General features: G+C 39.3%; 1 protein-coding gene across 20 annotated transcripts in view; it reads left to right on the top strand.

The window, feature by feature from the left end:
• Window positions 1-12,232: 12,232 nt before the first annotated feature.
• Window positions 12,233-14,846, top strand: part of AFDN (afadin, adherens junction formation factor) — a 101,271-nt gene continuing 98,657 nt past the window's right edge. For 10 of the 20 annotated variants that reach the window (XM_058167773.1, XM_058167745.1, XM_058167824.1 and 7 more), the window contains exon 1: window positions 12,235-12,818. In XM_058167773.1, the coding sequence (XP_058023756.1) occupies window positions 12,696-12,818 (123 nt within the window). In that variant the 5' untranslated portion in view covers window positions 12,235-12,695. Of the gene's footprint in view, window positions 12,819-14,846 lie in introns of all 20 variants that reach the window. The other 10 variants (XM_058167845.1, XM_058167797.1, XM_058167792.1 and 7 more) reach the window with 4 other exon arrangements.

The following is a 14,846-nucleotide window of genomic DNA, read 5'->3' as shown; positions in this document are numbered from 1 at the left end:
AGTTGTTGTGAGATATATGGGGATGTTTAAACAAATTCTCATTCAACCTCCATGATCTCCTAGCCTCCTTTTCCCGATCAAATTCAATCCAAACCGGACTATGATCAGATAGAGTTCTTGAACAAATCTTAGTCCTCTTCACTCTAGAATACAAATCATTAGTAATCAAAATAAAATCAATCCTCGAAAATGATTGGTGCCTGTCAGAAAAGAAGGTAAAATCCCTCTCTTCTGTATTATGTTCTCTCCAAATATCTCTTAATTCCAAGTCCTCCATCATTTCAAAAAAAGCCTTTGATAATTTCACCCGGCTTGATATCTTCCTTAAACTTTTTTTCCAACACACCATTCCAATCACCCATTAATATATATGATTTATAATCCCAAAATACTATTCTTTTATGTAAAAACTTGAAAAAAATTTCTTGTTGTTGAATAGGAGCATAAACTCCTATTAATAATGTCTTCTTTCCCTCCAACAAAGGTTCAATAGCAATGGTGGTGACTGGGCAGGCCCGACTAATTGTATATAACTGTACATTGAATGAGTTGTTTGACATGATTGTAAAAATAAAACTTTTTTATGGAAAAAAGAAAAGAAAAAGATATATGGGGATGTGTTATGTTTGGGAGCACTGGAAGATTCTATGTTGATTTTTCTTTTCTTTTTTCCTGTTTTATTATGAGCTGCTCATGATTATGTTGCATAAGATTGCCAGAGTTATAAATCTTGGGAAGGAAGGATATTGCTTTTGGGCCATGTAAATTTACCACGTGGGATGAAATAATATCTTATTTTTGTTAAAACAGACTTGGATTACCAGGTCATTTATTTTAGAAGACTGCTGTATCTCATCTTCCAAAATTACCACACCCTTTAATAACAATACATATTTCAAGCAAGTGTAGACTTTCTTTAGCCAGAGAAAGGAACCCTGGGAATCTTTTCCTCCAAGGATGAAAAGATGCATTATGACTCTGTCCCCAGAAATTTGTAAAGAGGACAAACAAATATATTTGGTCAAATATTTTAATACATCACTTGTTAACAGTGAAAAGGTGATTTTATGACGTACAAAATTCTGCTTCTACTAAGTGGATTTTAGGGGAAAAAATCCACAATTTGGTATCCCCTCTACTTGTTGCATTAGGATTTCCATAATCTCCAATAAATCACTTATCCACTTGGAATAATTAGTGACTTTTTGGAGATTATGGGAAGTCTAATGCAACAAGTATATCTGTTCATTAAGTCCATTACAGGGTGAATCACCAGCTTTAGGCAGCTAATTTTTTTGGAACTATGGAAAAGCAGCAATGTGTTAGTAAGTTTATGGAATATTTATGATGTTGAGATAAAATGAAAAAGACTGATATAATCTGAAGAAAGACCAGAGAATGTTTACTGTTGAGTAAGGAGAGATGGCTGTAGGATTTGTCTGCTTTAATCTTCAAATAATTAATCTGATAAACGGTGCCTCCCACTCCCAACCCCCCCAGCCAGCGCAGCAGGATACCATGGTCGATGGTATCAAAAGCCGCTGAGAGGTCTAATAGGAGCAGGGCAGAGAAGTAACCCTTATCCCTGGCCCTCCAGAGATCATCCACCAACGCGACCAAAGCCGTCTCAGTACTGTAACCAGGTCGGAAGCCGGACTGGAACAGGTCTAGATAGACAGTTTCATCCAGGTACTGGGGTAGCTGACATGCCACCGCACTCTCTACAACCTTCGCCGTAAAGCGAAGATTGGAGACTGGACGGTAATTACCTAAAACAGCTGGGTCCAGGGAAGGCTTCTTGAGGAGAGGTCTCACCACCGCCTCTTTCAAATAGGATGAAGACTATTGCTAACATAGTGTAAGCCGCCCTGAGTCTTCAGAGAAGGGTGGGATATAAATGCAAATAAAAAAAAAAAAGATCTGAAAACCTAGTTTTTAAGACAGATATCATTCTTAACTGAGAATATTTTCCAGCCCTGGTTTCTGAGCTTTAGTCCATGCACTTAATCCCAGATTTCTAGGAATTGTTTGGCCATGATTGCACAAAACCAAGTGAAAAGTGCTGTCTTCTTGTTGCTTCACATTCTATATATGTAATACCTGACACTGGCATGAAAATCAGAGAGAAGTCTCAAGCATGCAGAGAAATGGTTTAATTTAATTAAGCCTCAAATTATTTTCTTCATATAGTCACACACATCCTTTCAAGAAAGGAAAGACTGTGAGAACACTAGTCCTACATGGGCTATATCTCCTTGAATGGACAGGGAATGTTGGGGGAAAAATGTTGGCACCTCTGTATGGAGTTGGCCTTGAAGACAATTCAGAAAAGTGGGGCTCACCTCATACTACTGCTGTGTTAACTGCATTGACTTACAGTTTCTTTCTAGATATGATTCAAGGTTCTGGTTATCACTTTTAAAGCTTGAATGGCACAGGGCAAATTATTTGCAGGACTGCCTATCCCTGGGGGTATCTACCTGTTCCACTAGGTCAGATAGGATAAGTCAGTGATGGCAAACCTTTTTGGCACTGAGTACCCAAACTGAAATGCGCGCACTGTCAGTTTTGGATGACAATTTCTTTTTTGCTTCTTAACTGCTACAAATTTTAGCTGGGGAAGTTGGGAAGGGGTTGTTGTTGGAGCGGTAGAAAGTTAGTCATAACAACATTCCGTATTTAAGGACTTTTGCCTGCGTCTGATGTAGACTACCTGAAGATTGCATCCAATTGGGTGTGAAGAGTTGATTGGACAATATGATGAACTTGTGGGCAGGGCTGTGAACTGTCAACTGGGTGTGGAAAACCTGGAAGCTTTCAGATTCGGGTTTTCCCAGCTGTGCCAACATGAAATCTCTAATAAATTGGAACTTTGAGGAACCTCAAGCCCCAGAGCTTTATTTCGTTGGGGGTGTTCCTTGGAACCCTGACATGCAAGCTGGAGCACTAGAAATTTGAAGACCAGTCTTCGGGTTTCTGGTGCTTCGGCATGCGCGAAGACCAGCTGGCAGGTGTGCACTGGAAACCAGAGCAGCAGCTGGCAACAGAACATGTGCCCACAGAGAGGGCTCTGCGTGCCACCTCTGGCACGCGTGCCATAGGTTCACCATCACGGGGATAGGTCCTCTCCAGGTTCTTCCTCATAAGAACTACCATTTAGTGAGAACTAGGCCCCACAGCTTCTCAGTAGTGCTCTCTACTCTTCCCCAAGATCTAGCAGGCCCCTACCTTCCTAGCTTTCTGAAAATCCTTGATGATCTGGCTTTTCCCACAAGTTTTGAGTAGTGTGAAACTGAAGCCAAGTAAAGTTGTTGTGAGATACATGGGGATGTGTTATGTTTGGGAGCGCTGGAAGATTCTATGTTGATTTTTCTTTTCTTTTTACCTGTTTTATTATGAGCTGCTCATGATTATGTTGCATAAGATAGCCAGAGTTATAAATCTTGGGAAGGAAGGATATTGCTTTTGGGCCATGTAAATTACCACGTGGGATGAAATAATATCTTATTTTTGTTAAAACAGACTTGGATTACCAGGTCATTTATTTTAGAAGACTGCTGTATCTCATCTTCCAAAATTACCACACCCTTTAATAACAATACATATTTCAAGCAAGTGTAGATTTTCTTTAGCCAGAGAAAGGAACCCTGGGAATCTTTTCCTCCAAGAATGAAAAGATGCATTATGACTCTGTCCCCAGAAATTTGTAAAGAGGACAAACAAATATATTTGGTCAAATATTTTAATACATCACTTGTTAACAGTGAAAAGGTGATTTTATGACGTACAAAATTCTGCTTCTACCAAGTGGATTTTAGGGGGAAAAAATCCACAATTTGGTATCCCCTCCACTTGTTGCATTAGGATTCCCATAATCTCCAATAAATCACTTATCCACTTGGAATAATTAGTGACTTTTTGGAGATTATGGGAAGTCTAATGCAACAAGTATATCTGTTCATTAAGTCCATTACAGGGTGAATCACCAGCTTTAGGCAGCTAATTTTTTTGGAACTATGGAAAAGCAGCAATGTGTTAGTAAGTTTATGGAATATTTATGATCTTGAGATAAAATGAAAAAGACTGATATAATCTGAAGAAAGACCAGAGAATGTTTACTGTTGAGTAAGGAGAGATTTGTCTGCTTCAATCTTCAAATAAGTTATCTTTTGCTATTAATAACTTGACTGTTTAGATGTCTTTAAATGAGAGACTAAATGATTTTTAATTTCTCACTTTCTTGATTGTGGTGCAAAAAAATATTTGCCCCCACGTATATATCAGATAAAGGTAAAGTTCCCCTCACATATATGTGCTAATCATTCCCGACTCTAACAGGCAATGCTCATCTCTGTTTCAAAGCTGAAGAGCCAGCGCTATCTGAAGGCATCTCCGTGGTCATGTGGCCAGCATGACTAAGCACCAAAGGCACACGGAACGCTGTTACCTTCCCACCAAAGGTGGTCCCTATTTTTCTACTTGAATTTTTTACGTGCTTTCGAACTGCTAGGTTGGCACAAGCTGGGACAAGTAACAGGAGCTCACCCCATTACACGGCACCAAGGATTTGAACCGCTGAGCTGCCAACCTTTTGATCGACAAACTGTGTCTTAGCCACTGAGCCACCGTGTCCCTACCATATATCACGTAAGAATGGGCTTTTAGACAATTGGTTTGGAATTTGTAGGAATAGTGCTTACACATTTGTGAGGGTGGCTTTTTTTAAAAAAGGTAATACTCAATCTGCTATTCATGGCTTATTTTTAGAGTTTACTGATTTATCTGGTATCCATTAGTCATAGTATGCAATTTGGAAAGCATGAAAATATATATTTAACTTCCCACCACAAGTTGTTTAGAGCAATGATATTAATGCTACAGCATGAGTACACTGAAGTTATTTTGCTCAATAGATGTGTCTGGTTGCAAGTTTGATGGTGTTGATTCAAAAACTCTGGAATCATTTTGAAAATGAACATACAGATTTTTCTTTTTTAAGAATAAGGGAAATTAATAAAATCTTGTGCCTATTCAGAAATAAATCTCACTATTTTCGATTACATTTACTTTACAATAAGTAAGCATAAACTTTTGGTAATTATGTAGGAACAGTTCAAATAAATAATTTAATTGTATTCAATTATTCTGCACCAATAACATTTCTGAATCAACATAACTAAAACTTGGGAGTCCTACATAGATTAAATAAATACGCTTAAATTCCTTTCTTTTGCATGATTTATTTGCTTTCTGTTCACCCTACTAATGCCTAATTTTTGAACCTGGATAAGTTGCTCAGCTTCCTTTACAAAGGAGCTTAAGTTTATACATACTGTAGCTTGTTCACGTATTTAAACAGGCATGCAAATATTTAAACCACCATTCTATGATTTCCATTGGCTCAAAGACTAGGCTAGGCTTTGTGTAGTGGACTAAGTGCTGCACTCTGATCATAGGGAACAATCAAAGCTTTAAAAAAAGGGTTTTAGCACTTGGGATGTGGTAGAAGTTATATGGACTGTCAGCAGCTACTAGGCATGAGGAGGATGAACATTACATGTCTGTAACTCTTTACAGCAGCTGCCTTATATTCCAGAAAGACATGGCTGCTATAGAGCTGCAGACAGGTTTATGTATAGATCTGATGAGCTCTGAAGCACTTTCAAAACATTGAATCCAAAATGTTACACCATCCTAAATTTTATAAAGTAAAAACTTAATTTTTAAAAGACTATATAAAATTAAATTCTATTGCTGAGTTAGGCTTAATTTGTAATACAGAAGTTATTTGCCAAAGCAATGCCAATCATTCAGGGATACCCCCAGAGAGCTATTTTTGTCTCATATGATAGGAAAAGGTAAAGATGAAAAGAGGGTAAATTGTATTGCCAAATATAGGTAAGAAAATTTGCTAGGAACAACAACTGTTATATCAGAAAAAGCTCATAATCTGGTAAAAAAAGGAGAATTTGAGGGTAAAATTTGTATTTTTTTGAAAGAGAGCTCAGTAAAGCCAACAATATCAACAAATTGACATCCTATCACTATCCATATGACATGCTATGTGAAAAAACCACATACCTAAGTAACTAGCACCAAGCAAATGAATTAACAATTTGTAAGCTATTTTAGGGATACTGCTAAATTTATTCCAGAAAAACCTGTTCCAAAAGTACTATGATTGTTTCTGTTCTTTTCTGTTTTGTTTTGCAAAGGTAAATTTAGAATATAGTATTAAAGGCCTATAATTCAGTGACCCAGACCCCTAAATTTTGATGTCAGCTAAAATTCTACGTATCAGCATTCCTTATCTGAAACATTTAGTCTGATTGCATGATGCTGGATAATTTTCAGACTAAATAACAAATATTTGTGATGAACAATGTAAGTCCCAAGTAAGCTGAATTTACATGAAAAATTATTTTGAGAATACCTAAGACTGAGAAAAAATTTGCATCATGACATAAATGGCACAGAAAACGTTCCTGAGTACTACAGTTTTTAAAAATCTACTTTTTGGACCAGTTAGAGCTCCAGAAAGTAGGTCATTTTACCCACTATTAATCCACCACATTTTTCCCAACAAGGAGAAAATGGCAACTTATTTCTTTTTAAAAAAATAATACATATGGTATTCTACAAATCTAATACCTCTGGCTAAAGATAATAGTATTTTAAATATGATTCTACCTGGCCTATGCAAAATATTTTTATTATTAAAAACACACTGGAAAAATTGAATAAATAAATACATATTTAAATAATAACTATGTCAGCTCATTGGCTTATATTTGTTTTGGTTTTAATAATTTCAGATACATCTATTATTTGAATTGAACTTTCTAACAGTTATTAATGCCTTTTCTGAGTTTTTATTGCACAATAAAACAATTGAACAATTGTTCAAAGAAAATTCAACCATTTCTGTAATGTAGAGGGTTTCCCCCCTGTAATTCTATCTAATAGAATCCTCCATACCATATACTATTTTGTTCAAAAAAGCTGTTTACCTCTCCCTCCCCCGCAGCAACTGCCCACCGAAAAACTTGAAGGAAATGGTGGTTTTAAGGGGATGTGATTGATCAAAATTGGGATACTCTTAATTTGCAAAAGTACTTTCAATCAGATAAAACCATAAATGCATGCATCACACGCTGGCCACGCCCATGCCCAATTTAGTGAAGGGGGAAAAAGTCACCATACATCTGTAATGCTGCCGTGAGGACACGAGATTAACACCCCTGGCTTAGAGCTTTTCAGTATTTTGGAGCATATTCATTTTAACAATAAATATTGTTAAGACGAATTCCTTGTGTGTCTAATCACACTTGGACAATAAAAAAATTATATTCTATTATTCTATTCTATTCTATTCCTTCATCATTTTGGGAGGAGGCAATTTAGATATATTTAATGAAATTCTATCCTTGTAGAAACCTTTCCTCAACCCTGAAACTTGTGCATGAAATAAATACAGATGTTTTTAAGATAGCATAGCTGTTAGATTGTCATCATCAGGCAAAATTACTGTAGGAGTCTCTTAGATATTGCTAATGTCTCTCAATATAATTTCCCATTACCATTCAATTGCTGTCAATGTATAAGCAGATGATTAGGGTTAAAAGGGGCGGGAATAGCTCAGGCTGTAAGGAGCCAGTTATTAGAACATAGTAGCCTGCAATTACTGCAGGTTCAAGCCCGGCCCGAGGTTGACTCAGCCTTCTATCCTTTATAAGGTAGGTAAAATGAGGACCCAGATTGTTGGGGGGGCAATAAGTTGACTTTGTAAAATATACAAATAGAATGAGACTATTGCCTTATACACTGTAAACCGCCCTGAGTCTTCGGAGAAGGGCGGGATATAAATGTAAAAAAATAATAATAATAATAAAAAAAAATAAAAGAAAAGAAAAAGCACAACTATGTTCTTCCTTTGACAATGTCCTATTATTTGAACATTCATTTTAAGAAAAATGAGACAAGATGATAAACATCTCACAATTTCTAAGAGTGACTTACTTGCAGAACTGTTACTAAAGGTTTAAAATATAATTAGAATGCCTTCATTGGTAAAGGATTTCTGACTAATCTCATCCCAAATCAGATACAGTTTTGACTACTTAGTAGTATTCAGCAAACGTTTAATTTTCCTGTACAACAATTTAAAAGAGGAAATTAATTAGATTACAGGGAACTCTTACGGGATTTGAGTAAATCAATGTAGACTTTTGACTTTCAAGCAATAGTGAATAGTTGCTTTCAAGCAATAAGGATCTTTGCTCAGCTGCATTTAAAATGGAAAGGTCTTGCTTTTTTCCTCATCGTTCTGATCTTCATCATCAGCAAAGTTGTCATTCGTAGGTTTAGATTTTCCTTATTTTCCAAGGATCTGAGAGAAAATATAGTCATGACAAGGGTAAAGATAAGGTGCCCACCACTAGCATTTAGCTGGAACTGGCAGCTTAGGCTGATAACAACCTATGTATCTAGCTATTATATGAATGTGATGCACTTGAGCGCTTTCATTCTGGCTGGTTATGTGAAAATACATGGTAAATACCTTGTTGTGGCCTCTTCAAAGGCACATGACTGTATGCCAAGTTCTTAAGCATAGGCCTCAGGCAAAACTCTCCCCTGCCCTGACTCATGTGGAGGGTTGCAGTGGAACCAATTTATTCAGCTTTGACTCAAAGGGAGTTTGATGTACCTGACTTATGATTAAAAATACAGCGAAAACACTTAAACGTATCAAGCAACAGTGCAGCCAAAACAATACTGAATATTAACTGTTTTGATATTTCTACAATAAAATCACAACATCTTCAAATATATTTGGATGAGAAAGAAGGCAGAAGATTAATTGGTGAGATATCTTTGCCACTGTTATTATTTTAACCATTTAGTTGGATCTGACTCTTAGCAACATTACAGGCAAGTGTTCTCCATGTTACCCTGTCAAGCACAGCTTCTTTCAATTGTTCAATGTTCATCTTTGTATCAGATCTTTGCCACTACTTTGCCCAATTAAAAAAAAAAATCTGTCTAGTTTTACACTCCAGTATAGGAGGGAATCTATGAAAAGTCTTTTTAAAACAATGACCTAGCATTTATTTTATGGGAAAGAAATGGATCACTATCAGGAGCACCTTAACAGAAGACAAAAGGACAATTATCAAGAAATTGGAAATAAATTCTGTGCATCCATAAATGAATTCTTTGCAATTTATGATGTAAAAAGCTCTCAGGATAATACTTTCCAAAATCAATGCATCGCAGGTCTTCATATCCTGGAACACATACCATATTTTTCGGATTATAAAACACACCTAGCTTTTGGGGAGGAAAACAAGAAAAAAAATCTGCCCCTGTCTCTGCCTCCTGGCAATTTACCTTCTTGCAGTAAACAGCCTGGTCAGCTTCAGCACAGCCTGATTTAGTACGAGCAGCTGATTGGTGGTTGGATCTGCCTCCCGGAATACTGCCTATCAGCTGTTCCAGGCTGTGGGGATTGTCACTGTCCATAGCTGCCGTCGCCACCACCACCTATCGCCGCCTCTGCACGCCTCCCAATTTTGGCCTCCTCGTGCCTCATTTTTTTACCTCTGCACTCCCTGTTTTCGGCCCATTCCAGGTGAGGGGATCGCCTATCCCTGCTGCCTGGAACAGGCCAAAAATGGGGCATGCGGATGCCGAAAATGGGATGCACAGAGGCCGAATGAGGCATGTGAAGGCTGAAAACAGGATGCATGGAAGCTGAAAATGAGGTGTGCGGAGGCTGCGATGGGGATGGGCGGTGACAGGAGGTGGCGATCCCCGCATCCTGGAACAGCTGTTAGCCAGTATTCCGGGAGGCTGATCCAACCGTCAATCAGCTGCTCATGCTAAATCAGGTTGTGCTGAAGCTGACCAGGCTGTTTGCTGCAAGGAGGCAAATTGCTGGGAGGCAGAGACGGGGGCAGATTTTGCTGGGAGGCAGAGACAGGGCCTCTGCTGAAGCTGACCAGGCTGTTTGCTGTTTGCTGCAAGGAGGCAAATTACTGGGAGGCAGGGGCTGAAGGGTGGGGCCGGCAGTTGGATGGGGCTTCAGCAACATTAGCTCTGTAAGACACAGACATTTTCACCCACTTTGGGGGGGAATGCATCTTATACACTGAAAAATATGGTATTTTACAGTTTATAACTGCAACGTAACATTTACATAATAAAATATAGAACACTGCAAAAAACATATATATTTTTCCAAGTCACAATAACATAGAACTAAATTAAATAGATATTAATTGATGAACAATTGGTGCACAGATGGGACTCTTTGGAAATTCAAGCATTCCTGGAATTTGGCCAGATTTTTTGCTTAGAGAACTCCATTCTTAACTTTTCTATATTTGTATAACCATTTTATTAATTTGATAACAATCAAATTAATGAATTGGCATTTGTTTAACCTGATTTTATATCAACAGACTTTAATTACTCAGTACTTAAAGCTATAGATCCAGAACAATGACAGAAGTGACTGGAACTCAGAATTCCAAATCATACATCTTCATAGTTAACTTAAACATACCACCGATTACTCTGTTAAGCAATTTAATCATTTGGACTTTCAATCTGCTCTCTTTAAACAAATGTAAATAATTAAATTGGGTACAAATGACTATACGTTTTTCTACTCTCTCTCTCATTTACTGTTCTAGTTGATGACTCATTCTACAACATGCCTAGAGGAAGGGCATGCATATCATCTTGCTTACATACATGCTCATTCATTAGGTAGCTAATGGATAAGCACATATGTAACTTCAAAAGTCAGTCCCTCAGCTGCTTTTTATATTATATTGCTTGTGCATCTGTGCACATAAAACTTCATTCAGGTTTTTTTTTTTGCCCCAAGGCACTTGCTGCCTATCTGCTTCCCACAGCAGGACTAAAATGTTGTACCTTGATGAACGTATCTTTTCTTTTATGTACAGAGAGCATATGCACCAAGACAAATTCCTTGTGTGTCCAATCACACTTGGCCAATAAAATTCTATTCTATTCTAAAATAAGCTTTCTGAAATTAATCAAAATGAAGTATCAAATCAGTTTATTCTATATATATATTAGGAAATATGGAGTATTTTCCACTTTCTAGACCAGGCTCATTTACTCATATAATAATGTTAATTTGGTAATGAGGACTCAGATTGTTGGGGGGCAATATGCTGATACTGTAAACTGCTTAGAGAGGGCTGTGAAGCACTGTGAAGCCGTATATAAGTCTAAGTGCTATGGCTATTTTACAGAGGTAGGAACTAGACTTTATAATAATCTGATTCCAAAGTTGCATATTTTTTTCATGAAGGATTCCTGTATTTTCTCTGAAATTCTTTCTGCTGCTTTAGGAAGAAAACAGGCTTGATCAAGAGAAAAAGTAACATCAGATGACCACCAGAACGTCCCCGACCTATCTTGGGTTCAATTAAATGAAATCCCGGGACATTAAAAGCACGCATTCAGCAACAGACCTCACTAAATTCAACCAGATTAAGCGGACAGGTGTAGCGAGGATCGTTGCCAAGAAAATTCATTCCAAACCAGACTTTTCTTGTGGGGGGCGGGGGAAATGGAAATACGATATGGAGACTTGCCCAACTCTGAACAAGGTTCCAGCACAATTAAAAGACAACTTTAAACTCAAGTCCAGCACCGTCCGCTTCTCCACATTGCGCCTTTTTTTTAATTCTTCAGCGACTCACGGCAGGTTGTTTTTTGCAAGCAGCCTTTCTGGTTCTTTAGATAGAACTTGAGCGACTGAAACAAAAACAAACCCGAACGTAACTCCCAAGCGCTTCTTATCCGCAACCTCGTCCTCCATGCAGACCCAGCCCCCTTTTTTCAGTCGCCACCCTTTCATTGTTCCTCGCAGCCTTGGCCGGCTACCGCGCGACTCTCCCTTGTTCCACGCGAATTCAAACTCAACGCCCTCAAGCGCTAATTCCTCCTCTTACATAGAGACACACGCGCGCGCGCGCACACACACACACACAAAACCCAGACGCTGTGGGAGGGAGGGAGGTGGGAGCGATAGGCGTTCAGCTGCTTTCCCAGCGCGCCCTCGCCCGCTCTTGACCTGACATCGGCGCGCGGATGCTTTCCTGGAGGTGCGCGCGCAAAGAACCCAGTGGGGTGGGGGGAAAGGGAGGAGGAGGAGGTGAGCGGCGTTTGTGACGCGCTCGTGATAGAACGGCGGAGCGGTCGCGCGCACGAAACGGTGTCTGTGAGCGTCTCTCTCTCTCTCTGAGAAAAGGCGGGGAGGAAGGAAAGGAGACAACCGGGGCGGGGAGTGAGGCGGCGGCGTTGTTCCGTGAGGCAAAGGAGAGACGCCGCCGAACAGGAAGCGCTGCCACCGAAACCTCAAGAGCCTCTCGGGGTGCCCTGCGCTTGAAGCGAAAGGGGGCAAAGTCTGGGCTTCGTGAAGGAGGAGGATTTGCTCGGCGAGGGGCGGCACCAGAAGGACTGGTTGCCCCGCTTGCCTTTCCTTCGTTTCCCCCTCACCCCGCTTTTTTTTTAATTTTTAATTTTGGTGGGTTGGAAAAAAAAAAAGAAAAGAACCCACCCCAACATTTTCACCGGGAACTCTGTTGCCGGGCCGTCACGGGCCCTCCCGTCGTGTCGGTGGCTGCGAGGAACCCAGAGGACGGCCGAGAAGGATGTCGGGCGGCGGCGGTGTTGGAGGAGGTAGCCGCGAGGAGGAACGGCGCAAGCTGGCCGATATCATCAATCACTGGAACGCGAACCGGCTGGACCTGTTTGAGATCAGTCCCCCCACTGAGGTGAGAGAGAGGGAGAAATGCGAGAAAGGTTGTTTTTCCCTGACGGCCTCCCCCCCACCTCCCACCCGCTCCGCTCTTTTCCGCCTCAGGAGGTGGAGAGGTAAACCGCTGTTGTTGCTGGCCGCTTCCCCCGCCTTCCCCCACCCCCCACTTCAACAACCACACATGCCACAACTCTCTCCCCCCCTCCCCATCTTCCCGTCCATCCTCGCCGAGGGGAAACCCCGCCCCTTCCCGAGGTGAGAGACCCGGCGACTTCCCGGGAAAGAGGTCCCCTTTCCTTCGCGTACATTGTCCCGGCGTGGCGTTGGGGTGCAGGAGGGACGGAGACGGGAGTGGGGTGAGGGGTGGGGAGAATCTGGATTTTGCTAGTGTTCCCTTTTTTTTATTTTTATTTTTATTTTTATTATTATTATTATTATTATTATTATTATTATTATTATTATTATTATATTATTATTATTATTAATAATAATAATAATAATAATAATAATAATAGTTATTTTTTATTGTTGTTATTATTATTAGAAAGTGACCGGTCTCTATGAGGGCCTCGGTCGATCTCGGCAGAGAATAATCTACTTGTACCTGACCCCACGTCTTAATGCTTGCAAAATTGCCAGCCGTCGTCATTTCCACCCAGCGGGAAGAGATTTCGGGTTGTAAAGAGAAGGGCAGCGTGCTCTGGCTTTATCACTTCCCCCAAGGACCCCCGTGGTTGTGATTCTCCAGGCACACACACCCCCACCCACGATTCCCCAGGTTTCCCCCCCCTTTGCCGTTCCTGTTACAGGCCTTGTCCAGCCACTGCAATCCCCGGATCAACCTTGTGTTTCCTTTCAATGATTCCCCAACTAGCACTTTCTGACTCCTTTCCCCCTGTACTTTTTCCAATACAGGTAGTGCTCAATTTAGGATCACAATTGAGTCCAAAATTTCTATTGCTAAGTGAGAAATTTGTTAAGTGACTTTTGTTCCATTTTATGACTTTCTCTTGCCACAGTTGTTAAGTGAATCACTGCAGTTGTTAAGTTAGTAACACTGGTGTTAAGTGAATCTGGCTTCCCCATTGATTTTGCTTGTCAGAAGGTCACAAAAGGGGATCACATGACCCCAAGATGCTGCAATCGTCATAAATATGAGTCAGTTGCCAAATGTCTGAATTTTAATCATGTGATCAAGGGGATGCTGCAATGGTGTGAAAAACAAACACATAAGTCACTTTTTTTCAGTGCCATTGTAACTTTGAAATGTCATGAAACATACTGTTGTAATTTGAGGACTATTACCTGGCTGAGCCCCAATAAACACCCTTTCTAAGTACTAAGTACTGTTCTAATTTCAATAGAAGCATGATTTAAGAGAGTGCATATAACAGGGTTCTTATTCCTTTTTAGAAATCTCAGGTTAGGTTCAGTAGCAAGTATATCAGTATCTTTTAGACACTTAAAAAACAGTTTCATGCAGTACATTTATTTTGTAGTACCTAACTTTGACACCAATTGATTTCTATACTGATTATTTGTGTATAGAGATAAACAGAAAAAATTTAATGTGTTCAAAATATCCCTAATATATGTAAACTAATTTGTTTAAATATACTGTATTTTTAAAGTTAATTTTAAGAGATTCTTTCAAAATATTGAAAAATTTGGTTTATTGGAAAGCTCAGTGGATAAAATTTTATTAAATCTCTGTTTAAATAGAAAAACTTTAAAAATAATTTTAAAGCCTAATTGCTGGTGCTGTTATATTTTTAATTAGTTGTGAGTGTGTACAAGTCTGATACGAAAGATGATGTCAAGAATTTTGAAAGCTGTTTTTTCTTGGGCAAAACAGGACTATGATGCCTGCTTATTGAGTAGAAATTTGTCACATGCCTGTTCCCAAGATAACAAATGAAATTTGCATTTGACTGTGGTTGGTCTTCAGTTGTTAATGGAAGCCTTCTGATAAATAATATCTAATATGTTAGATTTATTTTTTTAATAAATAGGTCAGCTTCAAAAAAGCAAATGTTCTTGTGTA

This window comes from Ahaetulla prasina, chromosome 1 (genome assembly GCF_028640845.1).
Source record: "Ahaetulla prasina isolate Xishuangbanna chromosome 1, ASM2864084v1, whole genome shotgun sequence".
In the NCBI taxonomy this organism is placed as follows: domain Eukaryota; kingdom Metazoa; phylum Chordata; class Lepidosauria; order Squamata; family Colubridae; genus Ahaetulla; species Ahaetulla prasina.
Note: the sequence above shows the minus strand (reverse complement) of the source record. Positions and strands in the feature narration are given on the sequence as shown.